Source organism: Lottia gigantea (assembly GCF_000327385.1).
Source record: "Lottia gigantea unplaced genomic scaffold LOTGIsca_136, whole genome shotgun sequence".
NCBI classification, from domain to species: domain Eukaryota; kingdom Metazoa; phylum Mollusca; class Gastropoda; family Lottiidae; genus Lottia; species Lottia gigantea.
Window position 1 is genome coordinate 278,441 of NW_008707550.1, and position 19,908 is coordinate 298,348.

Below are 19,908 nucleotides of genomic sequence, written 5' to 3' on the forward strand. Positions count from 1 at the left end.
TGCTCAGATCATTTTTTGCTTGTTTCAGAATTTTCACCTTGACAAAAGCCAAATTTGGCAAAACTTTTGGTATTGATAAATAGCTGAATCTTCAATGAATACATCAAGACATGTCTTTTGGTACTATGTACAATACAGTCATGAAGATGGGAAAGCCTCAACTGTACTTTTGAGTTAGGCATAACTGTGATACGTCTGTGGAACAGTCAGGCTAATCAATGACCAATTTCTGTTTTGGGACATAAAACAACAAAATTTGATGTTTATGGTTTATTTGATATTTTTAAGCAAATACAAAACCTGGTGAAGCGACCCAGTAATGATGGGGAAAAGCACATAAGGATTTGAAAAAGAAACATAAGATGTTTTAACATGGCAGAAATTATGCACAGAGAAACAATTTTGAGTGCTAAATATGATGAAATGGTGTAATACATTATAGACTACATTCATGTTTATATTTATATCATAATGTGAAGAGAATACAATGATGGCACACTAAACATTATACTAAATGATTAGAAAGGTCACAATGATGTTGTAATTAATGAAATGGCGTAATTAATTATATTTATACATAAATAATTATACAGGCACTGAGCTTCATTATAGACTACTACTGCTCATAAAATAAAATGATTATTAAAAACAATAGAAAAATCTACAAGCATATTCAATACTAAACATGATTTGACTGGATGAGAGATTAAAATAGAACGTTTTATTTTCCTTAAAAAAAGGAAACCAAAAACTACAACAAATCAAAGCAAAAGTCGCTTTGGTTTTTAAAAGAAAGAAACTTGAATCCTTGCACCATGTTTCCCATCCACTGTTCTCAAATACATTGTAGTAACATTAACAATAATAACACAACCCAACAATTCAATTAAAACACTACAATTCATACACAAAAGCTAATATTTACTACTAACATTGCCTTAATGTTAAAAATATTACAACATTTGTCTTTTTTTACTATCTACAATCAAGTTGTAATGACTTATATTCTCACAAGATCATGTGAAAAGCCAGAAATTGAAAATAAAATAGGCAATATTAGAAATAGTTGATAAAACATAACAGATTAAATATATATATTAAAGTGTCACAAATACATTATTTCGGTTATACAAGATAACACTAAAATCACTACCGAGTTAGGTTGGTTTCATCTTTAAAACATGGTCAACACTTTCATTTCTCCAGCTAAAACGGTCTAAAGGATATCAGTATAATAGATCAAGAAATGTTGACAGCGTAGCCAGGCGAGTCTGTCTGCATAGATGGAATGCAACTTAAAGACAGATATAGAAAGTAGTCAATGAAATGAAAAGATAAATGACATTTCTTACATCTTATTTTATAAGCACTCTAGTTCCTACTTATTTACTTTTCCTCCTTTCGAAAACCCTGAGGAAAAGTTTCGAACTTTGTCTTTTTCACTAAACTGCTATGAAATTTCTGAAGCAGTCTGCTTTGAATAGAATCTGTCCTGTAACGTGTATGTTTTTACATTCATGGGCTTCTAAACTCTTTTTGCAATGGTTATAAAAGCATTAAGAGGCAAGAAGAATGCAAATGAAAATTGAGTCACTAATTTGGAATGTTTTATTATTGGCACATTCCATTAAGTCTAAATTGATCCTTGGCAATTAAAAACAGTTTACACAATAAAATTACTAAAACGTTGTTTAAAATGATTTTTATGTGATTATTTTCTAGTATATATGGAGGTTAATTAAATGCCATATCAAATTACTCACTAATAAATAAATGCTGTTAATATTATACAAGAAATGTTGAATGTCTTCTCCATTTATAATTTATTGTTTGAGATTCTATTCAAAGCATTATGCCACTAGGATTATTTTGTCATTTTAATTTCTATTTCAGTTCTATTTCTTCTTTAATGTAAAAAAGCTACGTTTTTTGTGTTCCTCTTTCTTAGACTCGTCTGTACGGGCTGGCAGTGTTTGTGCTCGTGAGGGCATACTTGCAGCTCCTTCACTACCTGTTGATCCATTTATACGTAAAATCCATGTATCACGTTCAGTCTGAAAGGAAAAACACAGATAAAGACATATAGTGAATTAACATATCATCAAAAAATAAGAAAAACCTTACCTATAGATACAGAAATTCTGAAAATGACAAAAGTGTCCAGAAAGTTATGTGTAAGATATTCTTATCCATTTAATATCACTGAAGACTTGAATATAGATCAAAACACATGATCATTAATTAATATGAGAACTTACATCATCTTTAGCTTGGAAGAGATATTCTCCACCATTGACTAATTTTAATCTGAATACTGATGGGCGTTTAGTATAATCAGTAGCAACATAACATGATGCCCCCTCTAATTCTATAGCTGGTTCATGATGGATACGATTCTTAGGATCCTGCAATAATATAAAACAATAAATGAGAAATAGCCTGTAGATATGATATACTGAATTTAGAGCCTCAGATAATAATAATAAACTTCTTATATTTGGCTTGCCCCAATTTTTTTTGTTATATTTTCATGATGTTTTTCTCTCTGCACCTTTTAACAGAAAAATCTTGTCAACAATTTAGAAGTAAGAATTAATAATTAGATATGATTACTTACTGATTTAGCATGTTTCTGATCTTTATAACATGATAATTGTGTACCAGATAATACACTATATACTTTATCCCATGATCTACAAACATATTATATAAATCATTATTAACAGTATATCAATAGTAAATATTGAAATATTAATTACAATACAGTGCAACATTCTAACCATCTAGCGCAGTGACCATCTCACTTTTTATTAGTATCAGAATTATCAAACTAAAATAAATAGTTTTACATCCTATTTTCTGAATTGGCTAGATAGTTCTTACTTTTTACAGTTCTGAACACCTATATTTAGTACTTTTTAACAATATTTGAATGCAATTTTTTTTACAGAGAGAAGCACAAGGAGTAAATTTTGGTATAACCTAATATTTCACCATCATTGTATTGAAACATTACAAGTTATTAAAGAAGTGATAAATACAATGAATAGGTTTTCAGTAGAACAAAGCAACTTACCTATTTCCAGCTTTCTTATCACTTGATTCCCATTCATGTTTTCTAACTAACATTCCTTCTTCTCTTGGTACATCACCTGCTGATGCTTGTTCTATAAATAATATTTAAAACATCTTATTAATACCTTACACTTGATCAAATGAACTTGGGGATCCATAGAAGGCTAGAAATTGTTAATTGCATAAGTGTCAAAATCTTTGAACTCAATACATAAATTTGGTAGTAAAATAGTAGATTCATGAAAAGAAAGATATGGGATTCAAAAGATATCATTTTTCTATAGTTCCTTTCCCCTAATGAATAGATTCACAATGGATTGTCCCAAATTTCATAACATTATTGTAGATGACGTAAGTTGTATTGTCCTAGAATGGTATGTCGATTTCCGATGCCACATGGTTAGCCTCCTGATGGTGTCAATTTGTGAACACATCAATAGTTGTAGAAGAAGAATTGAGCATGTGTTGTTTGAAGAAAGGGTGTATAGAGATATACAGACAAATATAGTGTCTCTAAGAAATAACATAGGTCATCGGCTCTAACTACTTAACAATGTCTAACAGATCAACAATATCCAACGTTCCTTTCTTGTATTCAGTAAGTCAATAATCTGAAGAACCTTCCAGTCACTTTCCTCCTCCCAAACATCAAAACAGAGTAGAACACCAACTAAATACTTGTCTAAAATCTAGTTTATCTACAGAACATCAACCTACTAGAGACCACCATTTAGAAATAGACAAAGACTAGACCACACCCTTGACAGGACCAGAGACTAGAGCCTAGTGTGACCAGTGATCAGACAGACCAAGATAGCAGTGCTGTGATCATGATAATAATCATATAGACAGAGAGACTGAGAAATATCTAAAATATCACTACAAATATTCTGTCACCATTGGCAACTCAAAATGGTTACCAAGGTAAACAAATTACCTTCATCATCTTCGACTTCATCTCGTTTTCGCGAGAAGAATTTTCCAAATGGAGATTTGGAGCGTGATCTTTTCTTGTCCTTTGAATCTATACAGAAATGGAATGGTATTTTAAATGAAATGAGTGTATCAGATCAACACCTTAAACCAAGACAAGCTAAATGCTTAAAAACAATCTAAAGCTACCTTGAACACTTTTCAACTCCTCACACCACAAATTATCAAATCAATTTCATAATACCCTTTCAACCAGAGGGCAACAGCCAAAAAAAAATCAATAAATAAAAAACCCCAAAAATTCACAACATTTATCGAATGAAACAATAAAAAAAGCAAATTAACCACAAACCATCAAATTATAGACAAAAACTAACATAAACCCACATATCAAAAATAAAAAAGATAAATTTATAAAAGTCATAAGAGGTAAGAATTGTCATCATGCAAAAGGGATAAAGGTAAACTAAAAGAGAATAATAGGGGTAGAGTAAACAACAAACAAAACAAGTAAACAAAATAAGCATCATTCTCCTTGTAAAATCTAATTTCATATTTTACTATAAATAAATCTCTGTAGAATTTTGAAATTTTAAGCTCACAAGAAATTTAAATTTTTTGTTGATCAGATATAATAAGAAAGTTTACATTTAACTTCATGAGAGTTATCTCTTTTCTTTTCTAAAAGCACAAAGTAAGTTTATTTCAATCTTGTGACACATTTTCAGGATTCTTGTGAGCTTCATTGTGACCTAAATTGACGTATAGATATAACCACTCTCCAGTAATAGAGTTAAAAACCTACTGAATGAAGATTGTGGTGATGCTGCTGGTGATTTACCAGATTTGGGTGAATCTGGTGATTTACGAGATATGGGTGAATCTGGTGATGTAGGTGACAACTGTCTTCGTGCAGGTTTTGTAGCTGATTTTGGTGTTGACACATCCCTGTCCATCTCTGTTAGACAACACATCATGCAAAACAACATGCAGAACATTACATTAACAACATTAATACTAGAGGAATAATTTATAGAACTTTTCATTGGAAAAATTCATAAAAATATATTCCTTTGATTTATCAAAATACAGATTCAAATTTCAAATTAGTATGAGCTTATTGTCGAATAAAGACACTTGTCAAATTTAAGGAAAAATCAAATTTTAACTAAAAGTAAAGCAGATTGTTCACTTTTATCCTTCCTGAATTTGCACAAGCTATGAGCTATGAAAAATTTAAAAGCTTTCTGAATTACTAATAAGTTTAACTTTGATCGTATTTTGTTAAATCAATAAAAAATCTCTACTTCTCTAAAAGAAAATGTCATTTAAAAATAATTGTGATTATGAAAATGATGAAATGAGTTAAAAGTGAATTAATTCATAAGAGAAAGAATAAATAAGAAAAAATTGGAGAAAAACATTCAAATTGTTAGAATTGTTAGTTGACTGAATGAAATGAAAAAAAAAACAAGTTCAAAAATTGTAAAGGAAGAAACATCAAAATGGCAAAATTTGCCCTTCCGTTGATCAGCCTGCACACCTCAAAAACCATGACAACCGACTAGCAATGATAATAGCATCAAACTTCAAGTCATAAACAATACAAATCATAATGGTATTCTCAACATTAACTGGTCAAAATTTCTTAAAATCCTATCACCATTCAGTGATCATTTATAATATTAAAGACATTTCTTTTTCTTCTTTTACAAAGTCAAAATTAGTTTCAGCTTGAGAATAGTACTGACAGTCTTAGACTAAGCACTCATACATCTAATTACCATCTTTCTATTGAAAATATTTTGTGGGCATCCTCATTTTGAATAAATTAATCTAAGACCACTAATATTTTTAAAGATGATAGTGACTTCATATGAAAAAAAAAAATCAATAAAAATATGATTTATCTGTATTTTGCTTTCACATTCAACTCCATATTAATTCAGGCCATTCATAATCATCACAAGATGAATTCACAATAAATCTGTCCCACCCTTCAAAAACCCAATTTGCCCTACCCCACAACAATAATATACCACTAGTTCTAATATCACAACATTCAGCATGTGAAGATAGCTTACGTTTTCTTTGAGTTTTTTCCTTACTCGTTCCTATAGCAAGATGAAAGCAAGTAAAATAAAAAAAAAAGAAAGAAATAAGCCATGATGAATGATATTGTGAAATGTTAATCCAATGTTTTTATATGTTTATGTTTGTTATATATGAAGGTAATGATATTCTTTATTGGCCTAAATGCACTCTGAAATATAAACTGACATTTTTTTTAAGAGAATAAAACATCTTAATATTTGCTAAATCAACTGATAGAACTAAATTCAGTTATGTGTATCATTTTTAAGAATTCCCATTCTTCTACAATTTAACAAAATCAATATAAAGAAGATACCGATCATGATATTAAAGTTATAACTGCCCCAAAGAATTTCAAGAAAACAGGATGTCAGATTTATCAGCTAATAAGTAAATATTTATGAGTATTTTCTTTAAGATTTCCACATACAATAGTGGTGCTATTTGTGGTGCATACAGGCCAATATGTTATGTTTATATCTGATATATTATATGTAGTAAGTTTTAGTATTTTAATATTTTTTTGTTGATATAGAAAGATTTAGATATATCCACACCATAATGAATGATAATTTAGTAAAAATGATAGAATGGTTTATGGATAAAATTAGTATATAGCTATAAAACCAAGTCCAGAAAAAATGGCAAATGAGATTAATGACATTTAAAAAAAAAAACATGGTAAAAACTATCTTTTCCTAATTAGTTAATTTCACAACATGCCACTATTTTTCAGCAGATATTTCGGATCTTTTCATCTGAAACTATTTCAATAGGCTGACATGTTTGTCCATCAGATTTTACTGAGATCAAAGCCTAAAAGTAATTCATAAATATGATTGGCTATCACTGTTCAAGTTAAAAGTCAATTTCAATATGAAAAGACCTGATGTAAAAGACAACATTGATGATAGAACCATTATCCAGTAATACATTACCTGGTGTTAATTCAGCTTCCTTTTCACTGCTACTGACCATAGTTGAATCATCTCCTGCACCTCGTTCTGAAGATGAGGCTAAGCCTTCTGCCGATATTTCTCTAACTGGTTCAACTTCAGGTCTATAAGTATAAGAGGCATCTTTGTTGATACTGAAGTAGGACATGACCAACTGATGAAAGTGCATCATCTAAGTGTGCAAATGACATAAAAAGGCTATCAGCAGAAAGTGCTGCAAAATATAATAATAAAGCCAGCTTATTCACACCTTCAAAGATTAGAAATTTAAAAAAAAACTTACATTGGTTCTGGTGGTGGTAAGAATTCTTGAATATATTGACGTCTTTCAGCTTCTTTTCTCTTAGCAACTTCTTCTGGATGAGCTCTATTATATTCTTCTTCTTGTCTCTTCTGTTGGTCTTTTAATTCAAACTGAAAAAGCAAAGATGTCATTTGTCACTTTTAAGAATGGACAGAATTCCTTTTAAACAATGTAAGGCAATTTGTTGATTTTCTGATACAATTTTAAGAATGTAAAATATTGAGTATGAGTGTAAAAGTTAATTTTTACAGATTACTTACTGTTGTTAATTTCTCTAAAGCAGCAAATCTTTCTTCTTGCGTAGCTGCAGATTTTTCAAATGCCTCATGTTTCTTGATGAGGATCTCTACTTCATCTAATGTTTCTCCTAAATCTTGGTTGTTTAGATAAGGATCTTGAGCCATCAACCAAGTCTCAGCTACTGAAGCATCTCTAGCAAATTGATAGACTTCTAATATAAGTTGTAAATGTTCCCATCTATCTGTCCATTGGTCAGTCATATCTAACCTTTGTAGAGTTAGTTGGATTAATTTTTCTCTAACCTATAATGATTATTTACAAAATCATAATAATCCATACATCAAAATTTCAAACCACTGAAAACAAGTTCTGAAAACAGCAATGAATTTTCTAAGAGAGGTAAAAAAATCCTTACATACTACAGTATCTATAGCTTAAAAGGTAATAGAAAAAAGGACAATAAATTGCATTAACACTAACTAGCCAAGAGAGATATTTTCTAAGACTATCAACAAATAAATACATATCTATACCTCATCTGATCTGTAGTGATTTCTGGACAATAAATCTCTTCCTAGATTAATACAGATAGCAAAATTCTCTTCTCGTGCATCAATTTCTGCTTTCAAACTCTGATGGTTGTTCATTAATAATTCAACACCAGATACATCTCTACAATACAAATATAACTTTGGTTAGTTTTATTCCCCTAATTATTGAGATAGTTGTAAAAAAAACACCTATCGCAAGCACTGTACACCGCATCAGAATTTTGATGAGATGAAAATGCTAGGTAGTGACAAAAACCTAATAGAAACCACCTCAAAATAAATCTCATTTCTATGTTTAAAATGAGATTCTTTCAATAACTATTATAAAGCATAAATTATTAATGGGGCAAAACAATTCATGAACATTTTTCAATATTATTTTGATTAATAATGACCATTATTCCCCAAACCTTCCAACATGTTATATATTTGATGACAACTGTCCAATGAGAAACTTTCCGTGAACAGTCGTGATCATTTGTCCAATAATGTTTGTCATGTTTAAGTAAGCTTACTTATAAAAGAACAAAGTCTAACCTTGGTTTTTCTTGAGTATTCATCTGTCTCTGTATATCATCCATCCATAATCTTAAATCATGGGCCATGAGGAAGAATTTATATAAATCACTAGAATCAGCTAGTTGTGTTCTACGTCTATCAACTGTTATATGGAGATTTTTCCATGCTTCCACAACCTCAGCTTCTCTAAATTGTATATCTCTAGCTCTATCACCAGCATATGCTGATTGGAGTCGGTAGGATTCAGTTTGAATTGCTTCAACCTAAAAAAAAATGAAACATTCATCATGAAGGGTAGATCCAATAAGAGCGTTGAAATTTTTACACAAGATCATTTGCCTGGTTAAGAGTCAAACAATTAACAGTCGAGGTTATAATTTTTAAATCTTATTTAAATCAATCTATGATAAAGAAATAAACTACTTACTTGGTGACCTAATGTAACTAAATCATTTTCAAAGTTAGCATGTTTTCTTTGTAATGCTGCTACAGATTGAGCATCACGGCCTAATTCTTCTGGTATTTGATGTTGTTTTTCCTGTAAACAAAATAACATATGAAATTATAATTTACCTTAACAATGCTTCATTTTTTGTATAATCAAATTTTTGGGTTTCACAACAAGCAAATTGGAAAATTAAATTTACTCTAAAGCAGTCATTTTCAAATGGTGTGATCATCATTAGGGTTATGTCCATAAATTGTAAAAATTTAAATTTCAACATTCATTTTTTTGAATTTTGCGTCTGCCCCACTATAGGGTAATGAAGACAGTCCTATCAATTATAGTCAACTCACCAGAATATTTTCCAAAGTATCTTTACAATCTGAACAGTATTTGTGTAATTCCCAGGAAGCCTGTAACATCTGTGTTCTAGTATCTATTAATTCTAATAAATCAGTCCATGCTTCATTCACTTGATCTTTATATTCTGCTATGGTGGCTGAATCCGAATGATCAGCAGCCATCAAATTATCACATACTTCATTATTAACTGATATTTTCTCTTGTCCAATAATTTCAGTTTCTCTAGCAAACTCTCGGAATCGTTCTTTAAGTAACTGAAATAATTACAATAGTATAGTTATATAGTTGTATATATATACAAAAATATAATTATGTGAAAAAATCTTTCATGCTGTCTTACAAGAAGATATTTCTGATACTGTGTTTACTTGATTGATATAGCCCAGGAGAGTGTTAATGGCAAAACATCAAGGCAGAGTAAACTTCTACAACAATTCTGGATGAAAAGGACTTGAGATGGAGTACAAACAAATATTCCGACGACCATTTCTGTTAAAAGTGGTCATACTATAATGATGTCACAATGAAAATTGTCCCTTTAAAACTCAAGATGCAATTTGTCCGCATTGACTATACCCAAAATCATTGGCAGATATTGTTAAAAAATCAGATGTGAATAATGAAATGAAAAACTTACTGTAACATGTTCGAAGTCCACTCCAGGATCATTGGAATTAGCATGTATAGATTTTTCACTTATCCATTGTAATAGACCTTCTATTTCACGATGTAAGGTATATAATTTTAATACTTCAGCTAATTTACCACGTCTTTCATTGGCTAAATCTTTTAATCCAGCGTATAGCTTATCAACTTGTGATTGACGTACTGCTATCTGATCACTGTAATAAACATAATTAACATTTCAAAAATTTTACTAATGTGAACCTTGAAATCTTACTGTAACTTAATCTAAAAAACATGGTGAAACATGGAAATAAATAAATTCATATGTGCTTTAACTAACTTAGTGATCTAGTTAATTGATAGGTTAATCACTACAATTGATTTTAAACTAATATATATCATTTATTAATAACATGGCACTAACCATTCAGGATGGTCTGTTTCTAATAAGTTTCTACTTCTTTCACCAAGTTGTCGAACAACATCAGCATAATCCTCCACAGCATTCTCTAATATCTGGTGTTTCTTCATCATATTCTCTGATCCTATCTCATCTTTAGCTCTATCTTCACCCATCATATATAGTTCTTGTTCACTCATCCAGGCTTCAGCTTCATTAGCATCGAAGTAGTACTGTAAAAAAATAAAAATAATGCTTAACTTTTCTCTGCATCTTGATGGGCTTTATGCTGACAGCATACAATGTCCTGTTGGCAGGTCAGCAGCACATCTTTTAAATTTTCAATAGCCCATGGACTTAATGTTCAAAGCCTGCGATACCTAAGATTTTTGGTTTAGCATCCCATATGATGATAGAACTGGGCAAAGGACTAAAGAAAGCAGTTCAAGTCAATGATCTACTGGATTTAAGTGTTTTGCTTGACAGTATGAATGTGAAAATCTTGAAAATGGCAAGATGGCATGTGATAGTAATAAAAAATGTTGGCCACAGATCAACTGAAAGCAAGCAACCAAAGAGAATAAGCACAGTTGTCCTTGTCTAAAATATCCAACAGTTAATAACTAAACACCACCAACCTGTTGTGCAGTTTCAGAAAGGACCAATCTGTCTCTTCTAGCTTCAACAGAATCTTTTAATTCTTGCCATCTTTCCATTAAATCAGCCATAAGACTAGAGAATTCTTCTGATTGTGGGTGACCTTCATCAATAAGTTCTTGGCCGACATCGCATATAGATGTTATACGAGGTTCATGATTTTCTATTTCACGTTGAAGAGACTGTAAAATAAAGAAAAGCAATGATAACATTCCTTACATCTGAAATCACAAGAGATAAAATTGTGTTTTAGGATCTACATTTTAGTACCTGTTTGGGCATATGAATATGAGGATGGGCCATATGCCAAGAAGAAAATTTTGCCAGGAAAGCAGCATTGGCCTTATTTTTCTATGAAATAAATGTGCTCTATGCAATCTAAATGCTAAAATAAAACTAATATTACACTATAAGAAATCAACAGCATACTGTTCTGGATTATGATTATAAAGACACCATTAACAAAATAACAAGGCCACAAGAACTTACTTGATTTTTCTTAATCAGCAGTTGTACACTAAGTAAACTATTACCATAGTCAGTAGAATTAGCCAATGGTTTCTTTTCTTCAATCCATAATTTCTCATCTTCTATATCTCTTGTAAATTGATGTATTCTCTTCACTTTCTCTAGTTGATCTCTTCTTTGGATTAATGGTCTCTGTATTTTGGCAAATCTGAAATAATAATGACACAATTACATAAATATTTTAACACAAATGAAAATCTTTCAACTCATTGAACACTACTGGCAGCACTACAGACTGCCGTAATATGTACCTGAGTGATCATTGAAGCATCTTAACCAAGTTACGTTAGACGCTTAAAGTCAAAATACTTGGAGTTGAGGGAAAAAGGGTTTTTTTTTATTGTGTACAAATAGGTTAAGCAATTAACTTTAAGAAGACAAACCTGAAATATTTTTGAAATAAATTTGATTTTACTTTAAAATACTGATATGCACCAATATATAACACATCATAACCAATATACAGGAATCATAATTAAAGCGGTTTTACCTTTCGGCAACTAGAGCCTTTCTAGCCTCTATTTCTGCCTCTCTATCTGGTTCTAGACGTTTAAGATGGACAGCTTGTGATTCTAATTCTTGTACTTGTTGTTCTTTCATCTTCATTTCATTTTCCATCATCTAGATAATACAATAGTAATATATACACATCTATATATAGGTAATTATTACATTAACTTCCAAGTTAAAAAATCCAGGAAATTTTTTGTATTATATGTCTTTGGGTTTATAAACATTTTGCAAGTTTTTATTTGAATGCAACACATTTGCACATAAAATGGCTCACATACTCATTTTAGTATTGGTTTGAATCAACAAATTAAACAACAGTCTCAACAGTTGGTAAGTTTTATATAAAGGCAACTAAACAAAGACATAATGGCAACTGGGTCAGGGAATGTACAGTATCTACATGACTTACATTTTGTTTCTGTACCAGTAGATTAACAGTTGTCAAATCTTTACCAAAATCTTCTGATGTAATAACTTGAGATTCAATAGCATTGATCCATCCATCAACATCATCACAACTCTGAGTGTACAATACTGATCTATTGGCATCAAACAATTTCTCTCCTTTACTCTTAGTAGTTTGTTCTAAGTTATCCCATTGACTATCTATATTTTCTAACATTGGTCCAATCTGTTCTTTCATTTCTGGTTTATTTCTCATTAACTCTTCTCCTTCCTATAAAAATACATAAAAAAAAAATACAGGGTAAAGGCAAATGAAGTTATATACCTTCATATTTGAAGCATTCTGTGATAATATATATCTATATTTATAATAAAAATTCGTAAATGCAGGAAAATTAACGGCCATATACATAATAATACTTTATACTATGCGGATAAATTGCAATTTCTGTCAACTCTAGTACATTGATCCACTTTAGATATTGTATCAAATGATTCTATAATAATTATCTAGGTCTCATTCATTTCTTTAATATCTACTGAATTACATACCTTCTTGATGGCTTCTAATCTTTCTTTATTGGCAGCAATTTCTGATTCAAATGCTTGATGTCTCATGTATTTACTATGAAGATTCTTAGCATCTCTGTAAGTTTCATCTTGAGCTGCAGCCATTTTATCATTCAGCCAATCATTGAGCTGGAAACAAAATACATTATATTAGTAAATATATATCAAAGATTATATAGAATGGAAATTTTCATTCTAACAGTTAAAGGCACAATCCAAAAATCAAGAAAAAAAAAAATTTGAAAACTTATATGTTATATCATCATCTGCTGCAGAAATTTTTTAAGTGGGATATATATTAAAGTTAATTTGTAAAATGTTGATAGATAGAAATCAGATGGCTGGAACTTCACCAATTACTGATTAATTAGCACCATCTTTCTTTTTACATGAGTGAAGAGTGACAAAATAATGTACCATGTAAATCATTAAATTTAACTTGATATTTCCTGAGGAATGTGCTGATGAGAGATGAGGATGAAAGCTCAGAATTTAAACAGAATCTAATTCATTATATATGCTGTTTGTTTATGAATTACTGAATGGATGAAATATCAACAAGAATAATTTGTAGAAACATCTCGACCCTATCTGGGTTTTCTGAACTCTATCTGGATTATCTGAATTCTTATCTGGGTTATCTGAACTCTATTTGGGTTATCTGAACGCTATCTGGGTTATCTGAACTCTTATCTGAGTTATCTGAACTCTTATCTGGGTTATCTGAATCCTATTTAGATTATCTGAAAGAGCTAAAAAACCAACCTCATCCCATTCTTGTATAAACTGTTGCATCTGTAACTGTTCTTTAAGTTTAGCCAGTTGTTCCTCAGATCTCTGTCTATTAGAGTCTCTTCTTTCATTGATGTTCTCAGCCTTCTTCTGGATCTTCTCAGCAGCAAAATGATTGTCTTCAATAAGGCGGTCAGCGAAATGACACACAGCATTGATCTTCTCATCATTAGCATCCATAGTAGTAGCAAAGGCATCATGGCGTTTGATCAGATTTTCAGCTGATTGTACTGAATTCTACAATGAGACAATTTCAATGTTTAAGATATTGGACGCTATAAATTCCAGTATAGTGATTCAAACACCAAGGAACAATCAGAACATGAATATTTGAGTGCACTTTCAAGGAACTACATAAAATAGAGAGCAAATTCTTCATTGCTTACGTCCTGTGCAAAAATAAACTTGACAGGAACTACAAATCAATATGTAAATTTTCTTGTACAAAATCTATAGAGAAAGATGTTTAGTAAACACTTGGGAGCACATTTTGTTAAGTATTTGCATTTGCATAATATGTTAATAGAATAAACTTTAAAAAAGATGCTGTATTCACTAAAATAAAAAAAATTAATACTGAAAAAAAAACTGAAAATCAAAATATATATATATATATCATTTAATACCTTAGGTGTTATATTTATATCTTCAGAACAAATAAGCCCACAAATATTATATTAGAACTTAAATCAAAAGGCACACAATAACAAAATAGAATTAAAATTATACATATTAATTCCACATTCCTTGCTTTCTTTGTTAATATACAACAATTATAAAATAAAGAAATTATCAGAAATCCTGGTGGGTCATTGAAAAAAAAATTATGATTAACTGCTATACTACAGGAGTTTGGCTTGAGGTAGGGGCATCTGTTTCATGACTGAATGTTTTAATCTAAATTGAGAGGTGCTCTTCATTTGATAGCATGCTAGTAAAGGTGTAAATACACAAAGGTATATGTATACATTATTATGTTAACCAGGTTGCTTCAAGCAAAGTTCAGAAGATGTGTTTTGTAATATTTGAAACAGATGCCCAGACTAGGTAAGGGTACAATATACAAGTTACCTGTTTATCAGCTAAACCTACTGAGGTCTAAACAACACAAAATACAACAAATACTATCAATATCTAAGCGTAACTTTGACTAATGAGCATATAAACATGCTCTGAGTGCTTGGTTAAAACAATGTGAAGACAAAACTAGGACATGAAAAGCACATTTTAGCAGTACAACAACTTTACAAAATAATTAAATTGAATATTAGCTACAACTCCTCGTGGCTAAATCTGATTGCAGCTTAATTTTATATTGAAGGTAAAATAATCAAAGAGAGATGTGCTGAAAAGAATATGTCCTACAGTGATTTAGATAAAAATATGTTAAAGAATGAAAGAAAGAAAGAAATATAAGACTTACAGGAACATCTTCTTTGGATAAGAAGTTTTCTTGTTGATTCAGCAAGACTTCAGCTTGTTTAGCATCACGTAAGAAAATCTGGTAGTTAAGACTCTGTGAAAGATGTTGTTGTCTGTTCTCCCACATTTGTAATAACTCATGCCAACCATCATCAAGAGCTTGTAATCGCTACAATATACAATTAACCAATACATTACTTATGTTGTTCCTGATACAGTTTCAATCTGGAGATCTTCCATGTACATGCTTTCAAAGAACTGAAATTCCTTCCTGCACGTTCAAGATTTATGGAATCAACCAGACATTCAATACAAGCCGAAAAATTAGTAGGTGTAGACAGAATTCAAAATGGCAGAGAAAAAAATAGATGGGAAAATTTTGAATGTGCCATATTATCCACTTCTGTACCCTTCGATTGTGGCCAGAATTGGAACAGACAGAACTTGTTCAGAACTAGAGTGTCACCTATAGCATTGCTAGAAAAGAAATATACCTGAGCCAAGAACATATGTTGAGGATCAGTTTGTCCTTCAGTTTCTTTATCACCATATGCTTTGATTTTAGCATATTCTGGTGCATAAGCATCAATTTCATCTTTAATCTGTTGATGTTGATTGAGAAGCTTTTCAGCTTCAGCCAAACTGTTGGGAGTGTCTTCTGAAGCAATTGTGGTCTGGGTCCTTGACAACCATTGTTGGAAATGATCGAGACTACCAAGGAAATGTTGTAATTCACTAGCTTCACCAAGTTTCTCATCTCTTTCTTTCAACATTTCTTTAAGATCCATCCAGACATTGTTAATTTCTGCAATCTTTTCTTTGATGGCTGCTGCTTCTTCTGGTTTCTCTTCTTGTAGCATATCAGCTTCAGCCTGTAGAGATTCCAACTGAAAACAACAATTAACATGATCAATCATGTGGTCAATACCCAACATTTCTATTATCTTTTCCACTGGTATACCTTTTTTTTTCAAATGCTGAATATAAACCATACACTAAACTTCTACTGTGCTATGGATAGCTCGGGCATTGTCATCAAAGAATATAATACATTGTCTTACTTTAAAGAACTGTTCCCAAGAAAAATTTAAAATATTACCTTAGCTTCAATAGCAGCTAAATCTCTCTCCATACCACTAAGTCTTCTCTGAAGAGTCATGACACCAGTTAGATCATTACCAAGATCTTCAGTAGACTCAATGATTTTAGCTTTCTCATTTATCCAGCTAATAGTTTCATTACATTCAATATGGAAGTTTTGAAGTCCATGAGATAGATTGATTTCATCACGTTTTTGGTCCACATGTTCTCGAAGGTTGTTCCACCTAAACAGAAAGCAATATTTCTAATAAAATAATATACAAGGTCACCAATGGACAAAGAAAAATAGAATTGATTCGAAATTTTGACTGTCTTCCAAAGTTTTAATCAAATCAATGAAGAGTAAAGGATGAGAGTTAAATTCCAAATACCAAACTCAAGATATAAGTGAAAACATAATTCTATTCAGATCTCCCACATGTCAAAAATCTTTAAGACTCACGATTCTTGTTTCTGATCAATCAGAATTCTTTTTGCTATATGTTAATGATAGGCCATTGATTTCTACAAATTATTTATATAAAGATAATCCATTGATAGAGGCTATGCCTACCTTTGATTGAGCTGGTTTTGTCTACCAATAACATCCTCAGCATTAGGATGTTCTACTGTTAATAACTGTCTTGCCAATTGGTTGACAACAGCAACTTTAGAAGCTGTCGAATTCATCTCGTGCTCATAGCTATCAAAGCGATGTTTCATTATAGCCAATTCTTCAATATCATCAGTCATAGTAATGGTTGTCAGGAATTTCTCCTATAAAACATTGAATGATTTAATAAGTGAATGAATACATGATAACATTTATATCCTTCTCTTCAGCACTTTATCTTGTGAAGGACATTTGGTCAGGACTCAACAGAAAAATGTACAAGGTACAAAGCTTGTGCCACAGCGTTTTAGCCACCATTATCCAATGTGTTCAATTTTTTAATAAGTTGTTTAAAAGAAAAAATTACCTTTTCGTCAATCCATGTTTCAACACCATCAGCTTCGTTAGCTAATTTATATAACGAAAGGGCATCGAGAAGTCTCTGTTTACGCAGTTTAGCTAGTTCTAATAGTTCTTGGTAACGTTTGTCAATGCTACCTAATCTACTCTGTACATCAGCAGATTCACGGTCTTGTTCACCAAGACTAGCAGCTTGTTCATGTAATGCTTCAATGGATGTGTGATAGCTCTTCAATTCTTCTGTAACTTCCTGTTAGGAAGAAAATAGCCAAGATAAAGAGACGATATATCAAAATGATTAAAAAGAAGAGCTATAGTCCTACATTGTCTAAAAGTACAGAGGTTTAAAATCATATATAAAACTCTGTCCTTTTCTTAAAGTCATTTATCAACATCCATCATCATCTGCAGAATTTCCTCAAACATATATATTTTGGAAGTACAACAAATTCAATATGAAAGCTGAAGGTGTCAATTTTAACTTGATGTACGGTAATATAATGGTATTGTACCTTATGTTTTTTAAGAAGTGATTGTACACTAGCTTCATCTTTACCGACATCTTCACTAGATACCATACGTAATATATCTAACATCCATGTATCAACATCATCTGCGTCTGCGAAAAACTGAAACACAAAATAACATAAAATTCACTTTCTATTTCTTCATATGTCTTTTCTAATATGACAGTCTCAAGAACAGGCTTTCAATTATGGTTAATTCTGTACACACATAAGTTTGAAGGATCATATTTTAGTATTACTGATTGGCTAAAAGTTCTGTTTCGGTGCGATTGGTCCAACGGATGGTGAGCATGTCCCAATTGTACTAGTGATCCACACCATCTCTATAGTCAACATGTTACAAGATTTTACCCCAAAAAATGTTGTGTTGTTCAGAAATTAATAAATGAATAACTTACTTGATAGAAATCGACAGCCTCTAAGAGGCGTTTTTTGCGGTAAGCCGCCAAATCTATTAAACTTTCCCATTGTTGGTCAATCTCATCGATTCTTTGCTTTATCTTGTCAGCTCCGAAATTATCAGCTCCAATGAGATCATCACCAACCTGGGTTACGGACTTCAAATGGGAATGGCGTGCAGTCATTTCATCTTCAATAGCCTGTAAAAAGACATTAGAACATTGATTTTACATGTTAGAACAGACAACTAATCAAAAGAAATCAACACCAGCAGAAGATATCTTTAACAACAAATTCAAGTAAATTAAATATCAGACGTTAATCTAACAGATGAAACCATACCTTATGTTTGGAAAGTAATAGGCTAACACTTGTGAGATCATGACCCAATTCTGGAGATGACATGAGCTGTTCTTTTTCTTTAATCCAGCCTTCTTCATCAGCCATATCCCAATAGAATTGCCATAATTTACGTGATTCTTCAAGTCTCTCTCTTCTATCTTTAGCCAGCTGTTCTAGTTCTTCATAAGCTGATTGAAGAGTTGACATACGATCTCTCACCATTTCAGGATCACATGGATGATAGCCTATTACAGAAATTGATATCAGTTACAATCAAACATTTTCTATTTCTTAATTGTGAGTTATCTCCCTTCCACTGATCAAGTGAATTGAATTGCACTATACACCGTACATTGAAGTCTGTTAGCATGGTATATATATGTGTAAAACTACCATCTGTGATTGACTGACATGTTGTTTGTATGTTTTGTACATTGTCTGATAAATAAGACTTTGCTAACATAATTGTCCATTCATGGATGTCAAAACCTGATCATAAAAGACTATGCCAAGTTCAAGCTAGATTGACAAGGCTTTTATCTATATGATTATGAGAAAACCATGATAAATGTGCCAAATTAATGTACTTGTTATTTGTATATAATCATTGCTAATTTAAGTATATACCTGATAGTTCTGGTATATCATCATTAACATATCTTTCAGCCATACCATTAACTGTTTTAACTCGTTCACCTACTACATGTACATCAGCTTCTAATAAACTATGGATTTGTAACAAATCTTCTACACCCATTAGATGTTTACCATAATCTTCTGATAACAGACGTGACTGAGAGAAAAAATATCAAATTGGTTATAGATGAACATCAAACTCAATGTCAGCACACTTTTGTGAATATGGAACTAAAATATGACTGAAAATTTGAAACAAGTTAAGAGAATTATACTTACTTTAATTTCACCCATCCAATCAAGTATGTATAACATTTCTTGGAATACTTTCTGTAAACTGAGTGTGAACTCTAGTCTCATTCTTCTAGCTCTTAATAACTCTAGTAGATAGTTCCATAGGCGTAATACATTGTCTTTTCTGTTGTGAAAAAAAATTAAAAATCATTATCGTTTAGTTACTGACAAAAAGTGTGTGATATATTTTATGGGTGTTTGTTTGCACTGTATCAAAGGATGGCCTCTTGTTTTAATTCAGTGGTACCATTTCAAATCCTGGG

The 19,908-nt window shown here is 31.3% G+C and overlaps 1 protein-coding gene across 1 annotated transcript in view; it reads right to left on the minus strand.

Moving 5' to 3' along the window:
* Positions 1–1,895: 1,895 nt before the first annotated feature.
* Positions 1,896–19,908, minus strand: part of LOTGIDRAFT_139452 (hypothetical protein) — a gene marked incomplete at both ends in the record, with an annotated part of 37,870 nt that continues 19,857 nt past the window's right edge. Inside the window, 29 exons of the mRNA XM_009049436.1 lie at positions 1,896–2,054; positions 2,259–2,405; positions 2,618–2,693; positions 3,077–3,152; positions 4,850–4,964; positions 7,410–7,472; positions 7,623–7,904; positions 8,136–8,274; positions 8,691–8,935; positions 9,100–9,210; positions 9,471–9,734; positions 10,118–10,322; positions 10,532–10,740; positions 11,146–11,346; positions 11,654–11,840; positions 12,183–12,313; positions 12,615–12,881; positions 13,163–13,309; positions 13,946–14,209; positions 15,396–15,563; positions 15,889–16,281; positions 16,494–16,719; positions 17,049–17,251; positions 17,455–17,697; positions 17,960–18,076; positions 18,373–18,573; positions 18,716–18,960; positions 19,343–19,508; positions 19,631–19,769. Coding sequence (XP_009047684.1) covers positions 1,896–2,054; positions 2,259–2,405; positions 2,618–2,693; positions 3,077–3,152; positions 4,850–4,964; positions 7,410–7,472; positions 7,623–7,904; positions 8,136–8,274; positions 8,691–8,935; positions 9,100–9,210; positions 9,471–9,734; positions 10,118–10,322; positions 10,532–10,740; positions 11,146–11,346; positions 11,654–11,840; positions 12,183–12,313; positions 12,615–12,881; positions 13,163–13,309; positions 13,946–14,209; positions 15,396–15,563; positions 15,889–16,281; positions 16,494–16,719; positions 17,049–17,251; positions 17,455–17,697; positions 17,960–18,076; positions 18,373–18,573; positions 18,716–18,960; positions 19,343–19,508; positions 19,631–19,769 — 5,389 coding nt within the window. The remainder of the gene's footprint in view (positions 2,055–2,258; positions 2,406–2,617; positions 2,694–3,076; positions 3,153–4,849; positions 4,965–7,409; positions 7,473–7,622; positions 7,905–8,135; positions 8,275–8,690; positions 8,936–9,099; positions 9,211–9,470; positions 9,735–10,117; positions 10,323–10,531; positions 10,741–11,145; positions 11,347–11,653; positions 11,841–12,182; positions 12,314–12,614; positions 12,882–13,162; positions 13,310–13,945; positions 14,210–15,395; positions 15,564–15,888; positions 16,282–16,493; positions 16,720–17,048; positions 17,252–17,454; positions 17,698–17,959; positions 18,077–18,372; positions 18,574–18,715; positions 18,961–19,342; positions 19,509–19,630; positions 19,770–19,908) is intronic.